This window comes from Athene cunicularia (assembly GCF_003259725.1).
Source record: "Athene cunicularia isolate RWA chromosome 11 unlocalized genomic scaffold, athCun1 chr11_part1, whole genome shotgun sequence".
Taxonomy (NCBI): domain Eukaryota; kingdom Metazoa; phylum Chordata; class Aves; order Strigiformes; family Strigidae; genus Athene; species Athene cunicularia.
In genome coordinates this window covers 19,182,759-19,200,078 of record NW_020799113.1, presented here as the reverse complement: position 1 = coordinate 19,200,078, position 17,320 = coordinate 19,182,759, and the positions used below count along the sequence as shown (strand labels likewise).

At 52.4% G+C, this 17,320-nt stretch overlaps 1 protein-coding gene across 1 annotated transcript; it reads left to right on the top strand.

Annotated features, from left to right (window-relative positions):
* The first annotated feature begins 1,665 nt into the window (after nucleotides 1-1,665).
* AARS (alanyl-tRNA synthetase) lies at nucleotides 1,666-17,204 on the top strand. The gene is made up of 20 exons (XM_026856922.1): nucleotides 1,666-1,904; nucleotides 2,568-2,756; nucleotides 3,400-3,545; nucleotides 5,419-5,610; nucleotides 6,044-6,188; nucleotides 7,455-7,600; nucleotides 8,536-8,644; nucleotides 8,726-8,876; nucleotides 9,263-9,387; nucleotides 10,017-10,161; nucleotides 10,821-11,005; nucleotides 11,513-11,626; nucleotides 12,375-12,581; nucleotides 13,228-13,412; nucleotides 13,852-13,960; nucleotides 14,598-14,711; nucleotides 14,992-15,111; nucleotides 15,568-15,654; nucleotides 16,529-16,642; nucleotides 16,919-17,204. The coding sequence occupies exons 1-20, from the start codon at nucleotides 1,761-1,763 to the stop codon at nucleotides 17,102-17,104; spliced, it is 2,913 nt and encodes a 970-aa protein (XP_026712723.1). The 5' UTR covers nucleotides 1,666-1,760; the 3' UTR covers nucleotides 17,105-17,204.
* The last annotated feature ends 116 nt before the right edge of the window (nucleotides 17,205-17,320 follow it).

The window sequence follows — 17,320 nt, the reverse complement described above, 5'->3', positions numbered from 1 at the left end:
CTTCCCTCCTCGAGTCCTTCCCTCCTCGAGTCCTTCCCTCCTCGAGTCCTTCCCTCCTCGAGTCCTTCCCTCCTCGAGTCCTTCCCTCCTCGAGTCCTTCCCTCCTCGAGTCCTTCCCTCCTCGAGTCCTTCCCTCCTCGAGTCCTTCCCTCCTCGAGTCCTTCCCTCCTCGAGTCCTTCCCTCCTCGAGTCCTTCCCTCCTCGAGTCCTTCCCTCCTCGAGTCCTTCCCTCCTCGAGTCCTTCCCTCCTCGAGTCCTTCCCTCCTCGAGTCCTTCCCTCCTCGAGTCCTTCCCTCCTCGAGTCCTTCCCTCCTCGAGTCCTTCCCTCCTCGAGTCCTTCCCTCCTCGAGTCCTTCCCTCCTCGAGTCCTTCCCTCCTCGAGTCCTTCCCTCCTCGAGTCCTTCCCTCCTCGAGTCCTTCCCTCCTCGAGTCCTTCCCTCCTCGAGTCCTTCCCTCCTCGAGTCCTTCCCTCCTCGAGTCCTTCCCTCCTCGAGTCCTTCCCTCCTCGAGTCCTTCCCTCCTCGAGTCCTTCCCTCCTCGAGTCCTTCCCTCCTCGAGTCCTTCCCTCCTCGAGTCCTTCCCTCCTCGAGTCCTTCCCTCCTCGAGTCCTTCCCTCCTCGAGTCCTTCCCTCCTCGAGTCCTTCCCTCCTCGAGTCCTTCCCTCCTCGAGTCCTTCCCTCCTCGAGTCCTTCCCTCCTCGAGTCCTTCCCTCCTCGAGTCCTTCCCTCCTCGAGTCCTTCCCTCCTCGAGTCCTTCCCTCCTCGAGTCCTTCCCTCCTCGAGTCCTTCCCTCCTCGAGTCCTTCCCTCCTCGAGTCCTTCCCTCCTCGAGTCCTTCCCTCCTCGAGTCCTTCCCTCCTCGAGTCCTTCCCTCCTCGAGTCCTTCCCTCCTCGAGTCCTTCCCTCCTCGAGTCCTTCCCTCCTCGAGTCCTTCCCTCCTCGAGTCCTTCCCTCCTCGAGTCCTTCCCTCCTCGAGTCCTTCCCTCCTCGAGTCCTTCCCTCCTCGAGTCCTTCCCTCCTCGAGTCCTTCCCTCCTCGAGTCCTTCCCTCCTCGAGTCCTTCCCTCCTCGAGTCCTTCCCTCCCCGAGTCCTTCCCTCCTCGAGTCCTGGACGTGTGGGGAATTGGCCCTCCAGGGAACCCCACTGCGCTCCGTTGGCAGGGGACAACTTTATGTAGCCGTTAGGTTATGCAGGAGGTGCTCACCTTCAGCTGTCTTTGGTGTGCACGTGCTGATGCTTGTCCTCTCAGGAAAGGTTTCCAGGCATTCCTGGAGTTGACCCTGCTTTGAGAAGGGGGGATGGACAAGGTGATATCCAGAGGTCATTTCCAAACCCAGTTGTGATGCTATGACTTAATCATCTTGAATGATTTTAGGAATTGACAGTCCGTTCCCTCCATGTGTCCTCAGCAAGGCAAACACAATCTGTTACGAAGTTCAGTATCCAGGTGAACTTGGTATGCTAAAACTATGTGTTTTCAAAGAACAGGTAACTTGAGGTAGAACTCCAGAAATCAGGGTGGTTGGGGGAGAGGAAGTTTGGCATTAGGTCAGTACTCTTTGGGGCAGACTGATGGCTGAACTGAGGACTCAGTACTTACCAGTGTGAGGAGACCCTTTTAGGAGATGGAGGCAGTGATCCTGATGTTATTGCTTGAGCTGACAGCATGCAAGAGCCTTGTTTGTTCTTTCTTCAGACTGCACCAAGGCCTTGCCGCTTTCCCTTCCACTTGCTTTGGACAGCTGTGACTTACAGCTTCAAGATGGAAGCTACGCTAACAGCTAGCCAGATCCGGCAACGGTTTATTGACTTCTTCAAGGAAAACAAGCATACATATGTGCACTCCTCTTCTACAATCCCCCTGTATGACCCCACACTGCTCTTTGCCAACGCTGGTATGAATCAGGTAAGATTCCCACTCTGGTACTGTGGTCCTTATGAACATATCCTGTAGCAGTTGAAACCTGTGAAGCTGTTTGCAGAGCTTTGTGTGGAAAATTATGGCTGTTTTCTCCATCTTCCTTCTGTTTATGAAGAGGTGGTTATCATGTCTGCTGGAGTCCTCTGTGCTCTTGCAAAATTGGCAAGAGCGCTGGAAGAGGTTCCTGTGTCTGCTGGGCTGACTGTACAGCGATGGGAGAGCTGCCAGTCTTCCTTCCTTGACCCTTTGTACCACAGCTGGTCCTGGCCCAGATGACTAACAGTGTCTTTAAAGAGTGGTTGAGGCTGGGCTGCTGAAAGGGCTCTGCTGGAGGTCAGCACACAGTTTTTCACTGACTTTTTTTTTTTTTTGTCAGCTGGGAATCTGGTTACTTACAGTCCCTTTGCAAGTCCTGGGGTTAGGTGGGCTCCAGGAACACGTGCATGTGTGTGAGTGCTAAGTTATAGGCAGTGCTGCAGCCTCGTCAGACAGGAGGCAGCAGGCTTCTTGTCTCCACAAGCTGCCTTGGGTACGTCCAGGCTAGTGGTATCGTGATGTGGATGACACTTAACTGCCTTGCTGTTGTCTGCAATGTTTGAAAACAGTCTCTTAGTGCTTCTCTTGATTGTCTTTTTTCTTTCCTCTCAGTTCAAACCCATCTTCCTCAATACTATTGACCCTTCACACCCGCTCGCTAAGCTGAACAGAGCCACCAACACTCAGAAGTGCATCCGAGCAGGGGGCAAACACAATGACCTGGATGATGTCGGGAAAGATGTCTACCACCACACCTTCTTTGAGATGTTGGGTTCCTGGTCCTTTGGGGATTATTTTAAGGTAAAACAAGCTAGGTGCAGCTCTGAATCTCTTGCACAGACTTACCCATCTCTATGAATTCTGCAGATCAGTTGCCAAGAGGAGAGAGAATATCTTTGCATAGAATGGGTCCTGAGGTGTGTCTGGCTTCTTTGGAATAAATGAGCTTGGAAGCTGCCTCGACCCTGCAGAACGTTTTGAGATTAATTACTTAAAGTTTACAAAGCTGATTATATTAACTCTGCCAGCTTGGAGACTTCAGGCAGAGGTTTTAGTGGCTGTACTGGAGCTGTGGGGAGTTGCAGGTGCTGTGTGACCATGATGGATCTTCTGATCATAAAATAATGATGTCTTTTCCCAAGCTGCTTGATAGCATAGTGTTTGAAGTCAGAAAGAGGATGTTTAGAATACAGAATAACAGCAGAATTAAAAGGCTTTTGGGGGGCAGTGAACGTGCTAGGAGTTAACTTGGCTGCATCTGGAAAGCCATATGAAATGTTTCTTGTGCCCTGTTCACTGCATATATTAATTTGCTTCTTTCTTATGTCAAAAGTCTGAAAGTTTTTGGCTCCTTAGCTGCTGATACCTACAGTAGCCAGTACTTTGCATGGTGAAGAGAAACTCTCTTTGCATTCACTCACTGACCCCACCTTTCCTTCTGCAGGAACTTGCTTGTAAACTGGCACTGGACCTTCTCACCAAGGAGTTTGGCATCCCTGCTGAAAGACTCTATGTCACCTACTTTGGTGGAAATGAGGCTGCAGGACTCCAACCGGACCTGGAGTGCAAGCAGATATGGTTGAATTTAGGGTAAGGCCTTTAACTGAGAAAGGTTCATGTTTTGATGAGCAATCGTCATTCAGAGAAAGGTAGCATGTGTTATATGTGCTCTGCCACATAACAAGAGGTTTTAGCAAAAGTGGTGTCACAAATAATGTTTGCAGGGTGGTGGAGCTGCAAAACCAAAGGGAAGTACAAAGTATTAGATAGAAGATACTGAGAGTTTTCGTTTCAAAATCTCTTGTGTAAGCTTAAAAACATAAGTGCTCTGCTGGGTCAGATCAATGGTTCGTGCAGCCCAGTGTGTTGCCTCTGACAGCAGTTGAAAAGATGCTGTTCAGGGAAAGCAGGCATGCCTGACTGTGGCCTGCACTCTGTTTACCTCCTCCCCTCCCAGCATCCACCATCACTGGCATGTTAGAGGGTCATCAATCATTTCCCCTTAGCCTCTGTTTGGGGCCCTCCTCCTTCAGAGTACATCTGCTTCTGTTTCAAACCTGTTGGGTTTTTCTAAATCTCAATCGTAGTCTTCCACACAGCAGCTTTGTCTTCTCTGAATTGAAGAGTCCTTACTCTTTTCTATACTCTCTTCTTAAGGCAGCTGCTTCTACCTCACCCTCGAGATAAGGAAGCAAGAACTGCCTCTCGGCACTCAGGCTGTGGGTGGGCCAAAGCTTGATGTAGCAGTGAAAAGATACCTTTGCTCTTGTGGCTGTAGTCCCCTCTGAAACCTGCCACTGACCCCTTGACGCACCTCTACACTGTGAGGCCAAACCTGCCTTGTGTGATACACCTGTGTTTTGCTGATTAAGGATACCAATTAAATTCAGACATCAGAGTGAAAAGAGTAGACATATTTTACTGGGGATAACTAAATAATGTAACAGAATAATACAGAAAACATACAATAAGAAAAGACAAAATAGTGCACTTAAATAGGAAAATACAGGGTAATGCATCACATCATTACCACCAGAGAGAGAGGGAACAGTGATTAAGAAAGATCCATCCCCACTTGCACCCGTTCCCATCACCCAGATCCGCAGGCGCTGGGCAGCCCTGGTTACAGCAAGGGGTTGGAGAGCCTGTCCCGGCGAGTGGGAAATCCTGCACGGTGCTTCCACATAGCTGAGGCATCCAAAGTCTCTGCAAGTGGGTCCAGCCTTATATACCAAAAATCAGCAAGCCAGAATAGCTGGCACCTTTGTTTTGAGTGGAAAATTTCTGGTTTCATCCTCCTATTCCACCCAAAGCCTGGCCGGGGCTTGGTGGGGGGAAACCAAGGGAGTTTACAACAAGGCCGAACACTTGGGTTCTCAGCCTTGAACAAGGCTGAGAAAGGAAAGTTGGATACATTCTCTCCACCTTTCATCCTCACTACTGATTATATTCTGTCTAAGCTACATCTTTCACTAGTGAGTTTACGTATTTTGTTAACGACTTCATACTGAGTTAGCAGCTTCGGCTCAGAGCCTGTTGCTCAGGCTTCAATACTTTCACTTTTTACGTCAGAATAGGTGGTTTGTTATAACTTAGTACAATACCCACTAGCACAATGGTTATCAGTTATAAAATATAGAAGATTCATCTATAGGTCAACTCTGGCTTGGGCCTATTGTCCAAACCTTAGCACTTCAACCTGTCGTCTTGCTGGTGGCTTTGCTGAGGTGGTGCGTAGGCTTCTGCCTCCACCTGGGACAAGTTCCAGGCACCAGCGTTCACTTGATCCTCCTTAGCAGGGCTCCTGAGAGTTAGGCTCTTGGATTGGTCTGGCTCAAGACTGACAATTCATCTGCTCATCCAGGGAATTAGTGAGCTGAGGTTTGTCTGGAGTAGCCGTTAGTTTGGGGAATTCTTGCCTTGCTGTTAGTCTCTGTTGTTCAGTAAGAGTTTCTTGTTGCAGGCTGGCTGAGGGCAGGATTCTGCCTGGCAATATGAAGGATAACTTCTGGGAAATGGGAGACACAGGCCCCTGTGGCCCTTGCAGTGAGATCCACTATGACCGCATTGGGGACAGAGATGCTTCCCACCTGGTCAATCAGGATGATCCCAATGTCCTGGAGATCTGGAACCTGGTGTTCATACAGTTTAACAGGTGAGTGAGGCCTGCTTCCCTCCTCAGACTACTCCAGCTTGGCATGTGGGGTTGCTTGGACTGCGTGCTGCTGTAGCTGCCCCTGGCTTGCTCACCATTTCCTCTTGTCCAGGAGCTGTGCACTTCTGATGCTCTGTCCCCTGACCCACCTGTATAGAAGAGGTTGGTCACACTGGCATTGGGCCAGATTGGAAGCATTTTCTCAGCTCATCTGCTAGGAGTTCAGAAGGGAATAAGTGTTATCCTTCTCTGGGTCTTAAATTGTCACTGAGGGTCTTGATATTTTATCAAAGTTGTCCTTTGTGTGGCTTGTGTATGGGCTTATATCATAAATCTAATGGAACAAAATCTCACTGAGATGAGGAGAGAGATGGGGTTGCCCTTGCAGAGCCTCCATCCATAACAGCTCATCTTTCTTTTTGTGGCTGGGCAGGGAAGCTGATGGGACACTGAAACCTCTTCCCAAGAAAAGCATTGACACTGGGATGGGCCTGGAGAGGCTGGTCTCTGTGCTGCAGAACAAGATGTCCAACTATGACACTGACCTTTTCCTTCCTTACTTTGAAGCCATCCAGAAGGTATGAATGGGGGAGTCTGGGTCTGAGTCTGGGCCTGGCCCAGCTGCATCCATTCCCTGAATCCCTGAGGAGATAGATCCTTGGGGCTGGTTGAGTACAGCTGCAGGTCTCTGCTTCCCCAGCTGCTGCAAGCCCCATGCATTTGTACTTTGCTGAGGCTGGGAATGAAGGCTGGCACAGTGATGGCTGCCTTGGGGCATGTTTCCAGGGGAAAACGCAGAGCAGCAAGTGGTGCAGCTTTCCCAGGTGTTTCTGTGAACTGCCCCATGGTGCACTCTTGGTCCTCCCCAAGTGGGAGACACTCTGTGATCCTGTAAGGCCAAGCGCTGTCCTTTTGCTGTGTGCTAGAGAGCATGTGGTGCTGCTGGCCCAGAATCAGAGTTTGTCCTTCAGTCTCTCCCACCTGAAACATGCTGATCTGTAGAAAATCCCCTGATTGAGGTCTTTGCCATAAATCATGACAGTCATTTGCAGAACCAGTGTACTGTTGCTGCATCTTCCTGGATGGGGACCATGTTACCAGTGCTGGGAACTCTATGTGCATCTCCAAGCCTTTTGTTTTTTTTTTCCTTCTCCATGGAAGAAACAGAGCTTCCCGGCTGCAGAAAAAATGCAGGGAGAAGAGCCCAAGTTCCTGCTGCCTCTGAGGAATGAGGTGCAGAGCTCCAGAGTTGGAATTAGAGGGCTGGACACAGCCCATGTGTCCTTGTCTGCCTTCCTGCAGTCTGCTGGGAGCCTGGCTGTAGGAACCATGCCCATGGTGTGAGCTTTGCACCATGTGGAGGCACTACTTTGTTACAGCAGTATCTTTCCCTTGAGTATGGATAAAAACTCCCTAAAAGAGGGAAGCTGGGACTGTCTCCCACGTGACAGAATTTGGAAAGTTTCTTGGCTGGGCAGGTTAATGCCAGGCCAGAGACCTTGAGACAGTGTGCAAAACAGATGATTTCCCTGCACTCTGCCTCTTTCCCTCTCTCTTTTGCCCTCGGCTCTTAATGTTGAGATAAATTGGCTTTTCTTCCCTCAGGTCTTGGAGATCCTTTGGCCCTGGAAGTGCAGCCCATGGCATACTGTAGAGCCTCTCAGCTCTATGTCTTCCCTGGCTTTACCGAGTCACATCTTCCCAAGAGGAGTGTGCCTTCTGGGTGGCTGTGGGCAGTGGGATGGGGTTGGCTTCTGAGGCCCTTCCCTGTTGTTCTGCAATGTTGCTGGTCCTCACTGTCCATAATTGTCCCCTTTGCCCACCAACTTCTCCTCTCTGCACAGGGCACAGGTGCCAGGCCGTACATGGGGCAGGTTGGTGCTGAGGATGCTGATGGTATAGACATGGCCTACCGTGTACTGGCTGACCATGCACGGACCATCACGCTGGCCCTCTCTGATGGGGGTAGACCTGACAACACTGGCAGAGGGTAAGAAGGAAGCTGTTGCATTGCTTCCGCTCCCATTTCGTTCAGCACTGCTTCCCTGCAGGGGCTGGGATCTCCCATGTCTCTGGGATGTCTTCGAATTTGTCATTAAAGCAATGGATAGTGGAGTGTTTGCTCAGTATGTTTGATACTTGAATCCCTGTAGCAAGGTCCACTCAAAAGGCCAAGACACACTGGTCTGAGGGTTCTTGTGAGTACCAGTCCTGCTGTGTCAGCCCCCAAGAACGATCACTCTGGGCAGACAGGCACAAAAAAAAAAAAAAAAAAAAAAGACTGAAGTTTGGGCAGAGGGGTTGTGCTGTGCGTGCTGCTGGACTCAGAGGACTGACTGTTTAGTTTGAGGAGGAGAAGGCTGAGGGGAGACCTCATCACTCTACAACTACCTGGAAGGACGTTGTAGAGAGGTTGGTGCTGGTCTCTTCTCACAGGTGATTAGTGACAGAACAAGAGGGAATGGCTTTAAACTGCAACAGGGGAGGTTTAGACTGAAAATCAGGAAAAAATTGTTCACAGAAAGAGTGGTCAGAGAGTGGAATAGGCTGCCCAGGGAGGGGGTGGAGTCCCCATCCCTAGGTGTGTTTAAGGGTGGTTTGGATGAGCTGTGGGGGATGTGGTGTAGGGGAGAACTTTGTAGAGAAGGGCTGATGGTTGGACTCAATGATCCCAAGAGTCTTTTCCAACCTGAATGATTCTGGGACTCTGTGACTCTTCATCACACAATGAGTCTGGGTCACAGAGCTGAGGACTGACACCTCACATCTGGCTTGCTGCTGCTGTGAGCAGCTACTTGAGAGAAAATTTGGGGAGAATACCCTGTGCTCTTGGTCCTGGGAGGGGGTTGGAGGTAGGTGGATGCTGTTTCCCTGAGAATAACTCAGAGGTGTAACGTTTGCATGAGGGGCTCTGCCGTTCCCTAGGTATGTGCTGAGGCGGATTCTCCGGCGGGCTGTGCGCTACTCCCATGAGAAGCTCAATGCCCCCAAAGGTTTCTTTGCTACGCTGGTTGACGTGGTGGTGCAGTCACTGGTAAGTTCTTCCCCTGCTGCACTGTATCTGCCACAGTGTGCAGATCTCCATGCTGAAGGACTAATTGTCTTGGGTCTGCAGGGAGGTGCATTTCCTGAGCTGAAGAAGGACCCAGATATGGTGAAGGACATTATCAATGAAGAGGAGGATCAGTTCCTGAAAACACTCAGTAGAGGACGTCGCATCCTGGACAGGAAGATCCAAAGCCTGGGGAACAGTAAAACCATCCCTGGTAACGCTGTGACTTCTGTCTGGATGCACCAAAAGGCATTGGTTGTCTGGGACTGAGTTAGGGCTCAGATGGGCTGGGAACTGAGAGATAGTGGAGGATGTGGGGAGACAGTTGGAGTCAAAAGACCATCGCTCAGAGCTGGGCCACCCGTCTCTCCTCTGGCCTGTGTTCACTTGCTCAGATTCCTGAGGTGCCCAGACACAACATGGTAGTGGGAACTCTGTGCTGCCAGAGAGGAGCCTGTTCAATGTTCTTGTTCACCAGAACTGTTCTCTGTCCTGCCACAGTGCAGAGCCAGCTGGGTGGGACAGAGCCAGTTGGAGAGCAGGAAAAGGAGCAGTGTCTTGTGGAACAGGAGTGCTGACTGCTCTGCTTTTTCTCTAAAGGTGATACTGCCTGGCTGCTGTATGACACCTATGGTTTTCCTGCTGATCTCACTGGGCTGATTGCAGAGGAGAAGGGCCTGGTTGTGGACATGGAGGGCTTTGAAGAAGAGAGGAAAAATGCGCAGGTAGGTAACAGCTCCAGGGGAAGCTGGTCTACGAGTGGGCAGGGAGGATTCCCTTCCTTGCAGTTTGCAATCATGAGTCTGCTCCTTTCTTACTGGGTCTGCTCACCCCATGTACCCCAGTGCCCTAGCAGGGCACGGCACTGCAGTTGTTGTGGGACATATCTTCTTTGTGCAGCTGGGCCTGGTTTTTCTCACTAGCACTGTGAGGCCTGAAACATCAAGCTCAGCCTTCAGATTTAGTGAAGTGCTTGGGAGCACCTCCCCACTGTCTGATTCTGGATAGGGAAGTCAGGGACTTCCTGTCTGCAGAGCACTGTCCAGGCAGTCCTTCAGCGTGGGTGCCTCTCCCAGCATGTTTGTTGCAGCAGCAGGGAGCGGTGTTGCCCAGCTGTCTGGCTACTTGCCTTGCCCTTGCTGGGCTCAGGCCTGCTTTGCCTGTGCTAGTAGCACTGGAACAGCCTGCTCTGAAGCCAGAAGAGATAGGAGCACTCCAGGAAGTTGCTGGCACACAGCTTCCCAGGGCAAAGCTCTAAACCAAGGAGCTCTAAGGGATGCAAATGAGGTGTGCAACTAGGCATGGGGCAGCGCTGAGGTGGGTTTTCTGAAATCTTGGTGCTTGTCATTGGCAGCTCAAATCCCAGGGCAAGGGTGCTGGAGGAGAGGACCTCCTCATGCTGGACATCTATGCCATTGAAGAGCTAAGGGCCGAAGGGCTGGAGGCGACTGATGACTCACCAAAATACAGCTATACTTCAGATCCAAGTGGTACCTATGGTATGAAAAGAACCTTATCAGAATCATCCTCTGCTGCCAAATCTTTACTGCCATGTACCTCAACAAGATCCCCTCCAGGCTCACCTTTCCTGGGACATGGGGGTGGGAGTGGGAATGTGCACAGGTGAATACTGTGCTTGTTACAAGTCGAGCAGGGAGAGGGAAGGACAGACTGTTCAAGGGCTGTGGTACTGTTCAGGTCCATTGTTGGCAGCTGAAGGGGATTCCAGTTCCCTGCAGCTTTATGTCTCCACACCCCTATGTTTATGTTTCTCAGCTGCAACTTTGCCAGTGCCACAGGAGACTGCAGTTTCTGCTTGGTCTGTTCTAGGGTCCTTGGCTCACTTGCTCTGGCTCTTCCTGCTAATTCTTTGATTTGGTGGAGATTCGGGAGGCCACAGACTTTAGCCATGTGTGTTGATGACTTTTACTGCATAGGTGTGGAAGGAAATGACAGTACCTTCCTTGGAGAGCACTGAATGAAATTCCCTCTTACCCAACTAACTGTTGCCCTAGTTTTTTCTCCTTACTCCATGCAAGTGTGGTAGCTGCCACGTGCTCCTGCAATAGCTGGGTGGTGTTGCTATGGCCTTCTGCTCCTGTGTGGTGTCTACAAGGTTTTCCTATTTTACTGACACTGCCTGTCATCCTGATGGCAGATTTTGGGAGCCTCGTGGCCACAGTGAAAGCCATCCGCAGGGAGAAGAGGTTTGTGAAGGAGGTATCCACTGGCCAGGAGTGTGGGATAGTGCTGGACCGGACCTGCTTCTATGCTGAGCAGGGTGGGCAGATCTATGACGAGGGCTACATGGTCAAGGACGACGACGACGACGGCAGGGAGGATGTGAGTGGGCCTTTTGCTAGACTCAGTTTGACCTGGGGCCTGTGTAGAGGAGAAGGGGCCAAGCAAGCTCCAACAATTTCCTGTCCATGGCAGGTGTCAGGCATTGCACAGGTTTCTTTTTCAGGAGTGCAGCGTGGCACAGATGTGCTGGAGTTTTGTTCCTCTTGCTTCCTGGGGAACTGAACTCCGTGCTGCAGCGTCAGGCTGCTGCCAGAGCTTGGGTGCCTGTGGTGGTGGTTCTGGGATTGCTGGGCAGAGGACAGTGCTTTCAAGGCATGATGGGGAGTTCTTTCAGCTTTGCTGTGCCCCACGGCCATGCCCACCTTCATTCACTTCTCCGCTTTGTGGCCCTGCATGCTGTGCCCGGGGACACTCAGCTTTCTCCTATCACACGCCAGTCTGGCTCTCAGCTGAGGCCTTTCCAGTTGCAGCTCAGACTTCTGACTGGACTCTGTCTCCCCTTGGCCTCTTAACCTGTTCACTAGGTGCATTTCCCTCTTTGTACAGAAAACAGAATTCACAGTGAAGAACGTGCAGGTCCGAGGAGGCTATGTGCTTCACATAGGAACTCTATATGGAAGCTTGAAAGTAGGAGATCAGGTCCACCTGTGCATTGATGAGGTGAGTTAAGACATGGCATAACACACAGCCTCATCTTGTCCCTGGATTTTGTCTGCTTTCTTTTCATCAGTGCCACTCTGGGGGCCTGGTGTTTGGGGCCTGCTCTCCCTGTGGCACATGATGCAGACAAGCAATGTAGCCCTTCCACTGTGGCTGACTCAGGCCTTCTCAGTTTGGCACTGGGCTTTCTCCTACCATGAGGCAGGTAGTGCCAAACTGGCTCAGAGTCACACTCACTGGCATTTGCTGATCAGCCACAGAAACACATTTTGGGTCACGACTGTGAGGTAGAACATGCGTGGTGCCCCACTGTGTTTTGAATGACAGTGGAGAGCCTGGGTTTTCTGCCCCACTCCAGACATTGCTCCCCTGGGCTCAGCCTGCTGGATTGAGCCTAGTCTGCAAAATGCATTTCCCATCCCTATAGAGACAGCACCTTTGGAGCAAGAGGGAAGGCTTTTCCCTGCTGAGGAGCAGAGATCACTGTCTGTGACCTGGTCTGTCCTTGTTCTCTGTCCAGACAGGCCTAACAAGGGGACTGCCAGGGAAAAGCCGTGCACAAATTTGGTGGGGAATGTTATGCTCCCTTAGTCGAGGCTCCAAGGCAGCAAGCATGATAAGTTGGTTTTGGTCTCCTGAGCTAATTTCAGTTTCTGTTGGATCAGCAAGTTAAGCTCCACTTCTGCTGCTAGATGTGATGTTGGTTCTGCAGTGGGGGACCCCATCTAACAGTGGCTTCCTCCATCAGACTAGGCGGAGGCCAGTCATGAGCAACCACACGGCCACCCACATCCTCAACTTTGCCCTGCGCTCGGTATTGGGGGAAGCTGACCAGAGAGGGTCACTGGTCGCGCCAGACAGGCTGCGGTTTGACTTCACAGCCAAGGGAGCCTTGTCGACCCAGGAAATCAAGAAAGTTGAAGGAATTGCCAACCAGATGATTGAGGAGGCAAAGGTGGGTATGGCTGCCAGGTTGGATATACTCAGGGGGGAAAAAAAACCCCTAGAGTCAAGCTTTTGGATGTCCTGGGCTGCTGGGAGTTTGGCCCAGCAGGAATCTTCTGAGCTGCTGATGCAGTGCTGTGCACAGATTGGCATCGCCTCAGAGGATTTTGAGTGGGAAAACTCCTTGTAACTTGCTCTGTTGGTACCGAGCCTTCTCTAGGGTTGAACTGTTTCCATGCTTGCTGTAGTGTCACATTAGCTACAAGAGCCAAGAAGTTCGGCAGAGTAGTTTTGCAGGCTGGGCTGGATTTATAGTGTACACCCAGGCACCTCAGTGATGTGTCCTCAGTGTTGCTCTGCCTGCTGCACGCTCTGAACAGACCCTGTGCTCTGCTCAGAGTCTGTGGTTAGAAACCATTTGAATGTACGGGAGCACACAGGGAGTCTGAACAGGCAGTGGTATCAGCAATTTTGAAGATAGGGCATCTGTCAGTGACTTTGGGATCCCTGCAGCTCAACAAACCCCAGCTCAGGTGAAGCATGGGACTTCGCTTATAGGATCTTTTGGAGGAAGTCAGGATTCCCTGAGAATGCAGGCCCTTGGTCACATCTGACAGGACTGGCTCTTACCTGCATTCCTTTGCTGTCCTCTGCAGACTGTGTATGCCAGGGACTGCCCTCTCGCAGCAGCTAAAGCTATCCAAGGGCTGCGGGCAGTTTTTGATGAGACTTACCCCGATCCTGTCCGTGTGGTCTCGATTGGCATCCCCGTAGAGGAGCTGCTGGCTGACCCCTCTGGCCCCGCGGGCTCTATCACGTCTATTGAGTTTTGTGGAGGGACGTGAGTATCTGGAGAGGCCGGGGAAGGTGGCAGGGTGGCTGAAAAGGTGTCCCTGAGGAGCCAAAGTTCTGTTGTGAGTGCTGTGGGTGTGTGCTGGGCACAGCTAGGGTAGAGCTGGAGGTGGTGGTGATGATGTGCCTTTGTGTTCCCAGTCCTGAGTCAAGCCACGTTTAAAATCAGCCTTTGCAGGGCAGGGAAACTGCCTGTATGTTGTCCCTGCCCACAGACATAGTCTCTGGCAGTGCTGGGAACATATCCCTCACCGCTCTTTTCTTGCTCATTTGCCTTTTAGCAGCTAGATTGGGTTTTCTGCCTGTCCCCACGCTTGCTGCATCTCCCTGGCAGGGTGGTTTTCTAGTTTGCATGCTGATTGCTGCTGAGATGAGAGGTGGACTTCTAACTCTCTCTTGATGTGGGTCTTTCTGGGTTCTTTCCAAAGGCACTTGCAGAACTCCAGCCATGCTGGCTCCTTTGTGATTGTTTCAGAAGAAGCAATTGCTAAAGGCATCCGGAGGATAGTTGCAGTCACCGGGGCCGAAGCTCGAAAGGTAAGGGGACACAGGAGAGATCCTCGGTGAAATCCCACCTATTAACCCTGTGCCAGGCTTCCTGTCACTGAAATCTGCCCAATATCCCTGTTGGGTACTCAGCAACAGGGAGTGTCTGAGGGATGAAGGATGCTGCTATTAGCAAAGGCTGTGCTGAAGGCCCCCAGCTGTGCTACAGGCAGAGAAGAGAGCAGAGAAGGGAAGGGGAAGAGTCTCTGCTGTAGCTGTTGTGTTAGTGTGGTGGAAGGGCCTGGGGTGGGTGTGTGAGGTTGCTGCAGGGTTGGCTGAGGTTGGTTTGCAGAAAGGGCTGCAGATCTAGGGCTCTAGCAGCTGGCAGGAGAGCTGTGAAGTCTGAGAATCCAGTCCTCTGCTGCAGGAGGCAGGTGACTTTGGTCCTGGGCCAGCTTGGGCTGCTGCTTCCTGGAGTGGGAGGAAGGGGCTTCATGGAGGAGATGGATTTCTTTTATTGGGTTCTGGTTCTGGTCAGGTGCTGCCTGCTTTGGCTTTGCTGCTTCCTGAGGAGTTACGGAACTCCAGCCTGGGTTTGCAGCATTCCTCACCCCTTCTCATGGGGGTGGCCCAGCACCTAGCCTGCTAAATCTCCCTGCCTGATTTAACTGGGATTGTATTCTGCTAGGCCCTCAGGAAAGTTGACAGCCTCAGGAAACTGCTTTCAGCCCTGGAGGCCAAGGTGAAGGTCCAGACAGCTCCCAACAAGGATGTACAGAAGGAGATCACGGATCTCAGTGAGGTGAGGATCGTAGCAGTGCTCTGCCTTACCAGAGTGAATGGCACCTTGATTGCCAACACTGCCTGGTATTAATGAGGCCAAGTTCAGCTTCCTGCTCCTGTCCAGACAGCCCTGTGTCCTGTGGGTGCTGCAGCATGAGGCTGTTGGGCACTGGGACAGGAGAAGAGTTTACTGGGCTCTGCCAGTTGAGGCACTTGAGGTTCATGAGTGTGGTGCAGCATCTCCTGCCTTCTGCCATGGTCACCAGTACCTTTAACTCTCACCCACTAATGTTTTGCAGACCCTGGCCACTGCTGTTATTCCACAGTGGCAGAAAGATGAACTGAGAGAGTCTGTTAAAGCACTGAAGAAAGTTATGGATGACCTGGACCGAGCAAGCAAAGCTGACATCCAGAAACGAGTGAGCCCTGCACAGGAATAAAGGACAGTGTGAGAGGGCTGTGGGGGGCTCCCCTCGGAGCTCCACTTGTGTCCAGTTAGGGGGAGATCTGAGCTGTGGGGATGCCCCTCACACTGTTCAGCCTCTCCTGCTCCCTCCCAGGACTTGGCTAGCTCCATGGCTGCTCCATGGGTTGCAGCACTGGCAGCGTGTCTTGGAAGCTGGGTTTCTCCTGCCCTAACGGTGCTCCTGGGTGCAGGCTTCTTCCTCCTGGATCCCATTGGATTTTCCTGGAGGAGGCAGCCACACAGCCGCCTGCTTGTTCCTGGCTGTGCAGCATGAGGCTGCTCCAGGCTGGGCTGTGGGTGTGTTAGGGCACTTTGGGGGCCTCTGTACCTGCAGGGAAGCTCTTCCTGGGTGGTTCTTGTGTCCATATGCAGTGTCTGTCCTCCAGCATCTGACCACTGTTGTCCTCAGGTGCTGGAAAAGACCAAGCAAGTCATTGAGAGTCACCCTAACCAACCGTTGGTCATCATGGAAATGGAGAGTGGAGCCTCAGCAAAGGTAGGGGAAGGTCTGGTCTCCTCAACAACCTTCCCTCTGCCTGGGGGGCAGTTGGGTGGTTGCTGTTCACTTGGGACAGCCATGCTGCATTGCAGAGCTGTCTCTCTTGCCACCTGCCAGCCCTGAGCAGTGGCTAGTGAAGAGGAGGAGGATCACTGAGGTACTCTCTGTGTACCACCACCTGGACTAACATGGGTTTGTGGCGGGGCTGGCTGGTTTTGACCATTTGCTGAGCTTCCAGACCTGGTGGTGGATAGGTGGCCCAATAAAAATCCTGCTGTGTCCCAAGTAAGAGTCATCCAGCAGCAGTCACAATGCTAAAACGCAGGCTTAAGGCACTCTGAACAGTAGCTCTGCCAAGCCATGGAGGCCGTGGTGCCCGTGGCCATTGCAGATCAGCTCTCGAAAGGGAGTCCTGGGCCGAGTGTGGGCACAGAGAGCTGCTCCTGGGCACCGTCTGCTGCAGAAAGGTTCAAGTTCTTCTCCAGCTAGGGCTCAAACTGCTCTTTTCCTCCTCCACACCTGAGTTAAGTTTCTTTCCAAGTGGTTTCTGCTGTGAATAAAAGCTCCCTTGTGTGTGCTGTGCTGCAGTGCTGAGCCCAGCAAGGGGCTGATTATGCCCTGAGGTTGGAGCACTCAAGTTTTTTAATGCCCTATTTAAATTTCTCCTGCCTCCTTGCAGCTGAGAGGGGTCTGAGCCAGGGCTTGTGTCCCTTGCCAAGGGTGAAGATGTCCTGTGTTTGGGAGGAGGAGTGCTGCAGGGTGCTGCTGGCTGCTTTAATGCAAGTCCAGCTCCCAGATGTCTCTGTGGTAACGCAGGGTTGGTGCTGTGAGTGTGGGGAAGGTGTGCTGCTATGACTTTGTCCTCCTCCAGGCACTGAATGAATCTCTGAAGCTCTTCAAGACTCACTCCCCCCAGACTGCCACCATGCTCTTCACTGTGGATAACGAAGCTGGCAGAATCACCTGCCTGTGCCAGGTGCCCCAGGTAAGGCCCAGATGCCACGTCTGCCTTTCTCTGGGCCTCCGGGCAGCAACTGCCCAACGCCACACAGCCAGAACTCATGTGGGTTTGGCAAGAGCCACGACCTTTGTGCTTTGGATTCTTCTGGGGCTGCAGGCATGGGGCAGGGGGGCTGCCCCTGGGCTGCAGGACACACGCAGCTGGAAGCGCTTTGTCCTGTTGTACAGTCCTCGTGGACCCTCTTCCCTGAGTTAAGATTGAGCCACCTCTTTTTTTTTGTTTGTTTCTTTTCCTGCCCAGGAGACCGCAAATAAGGGCCTGAAGGCCAGCCAGTGGGTGCAGGAGGTGTCTGCCTTGATGGACGGCAAAGGTGGGGGCAAGGACGTCTCGGCACAGGCCACGGGCAAGAACGTGGGCTGCCTGCGGGAGGCCCTGCGCCTGGCCACGGACTTTGCCACGCTCCGCCTGGGCGAGCTGAAGAACTGATGGGGCTGGGGGGGTCACCGGCACCCCGCTGCCCTCCTGCCCGTCCCCTCTGCGTGCTCCTGAGCCCGCCTTTCCTATGAATAAAGCCTGCCTGCCGCGCGCCCTGCCGCCTCGGCTCTGCTTACGGGGCGGGGCGGGCCGCGCTCCTCCTCCTGCCTGTCCCTGCCTGCTCTTTCTCGGCTGAGCATGCCGCTGGATCACCGCCGCCTGCGGGGC

Coding starts and splice junctions, on each gene's coding strand:
- AARS (XM_026856922.1), top strand. CDS start 1,761: ATGGAAGCTACGCTAACAGCTAGCCAGATCCGGCAACGGTTTATTGAC. Junction 6,189..7,454: donor ACTTTGAAGCCATCCAGAAG/GTATGAATGGGG, acceptor CTCTCTGCACAG/GGCACAGGTGCCAGGCCGTA. Junction 16,643..16,918: donor GCCTGTGCCAGGTGCCCCAG/GTAAGGCCCAGA, acceptor TTTCCTGCCCAG/GAGACCGCAAATAAGGGCCT.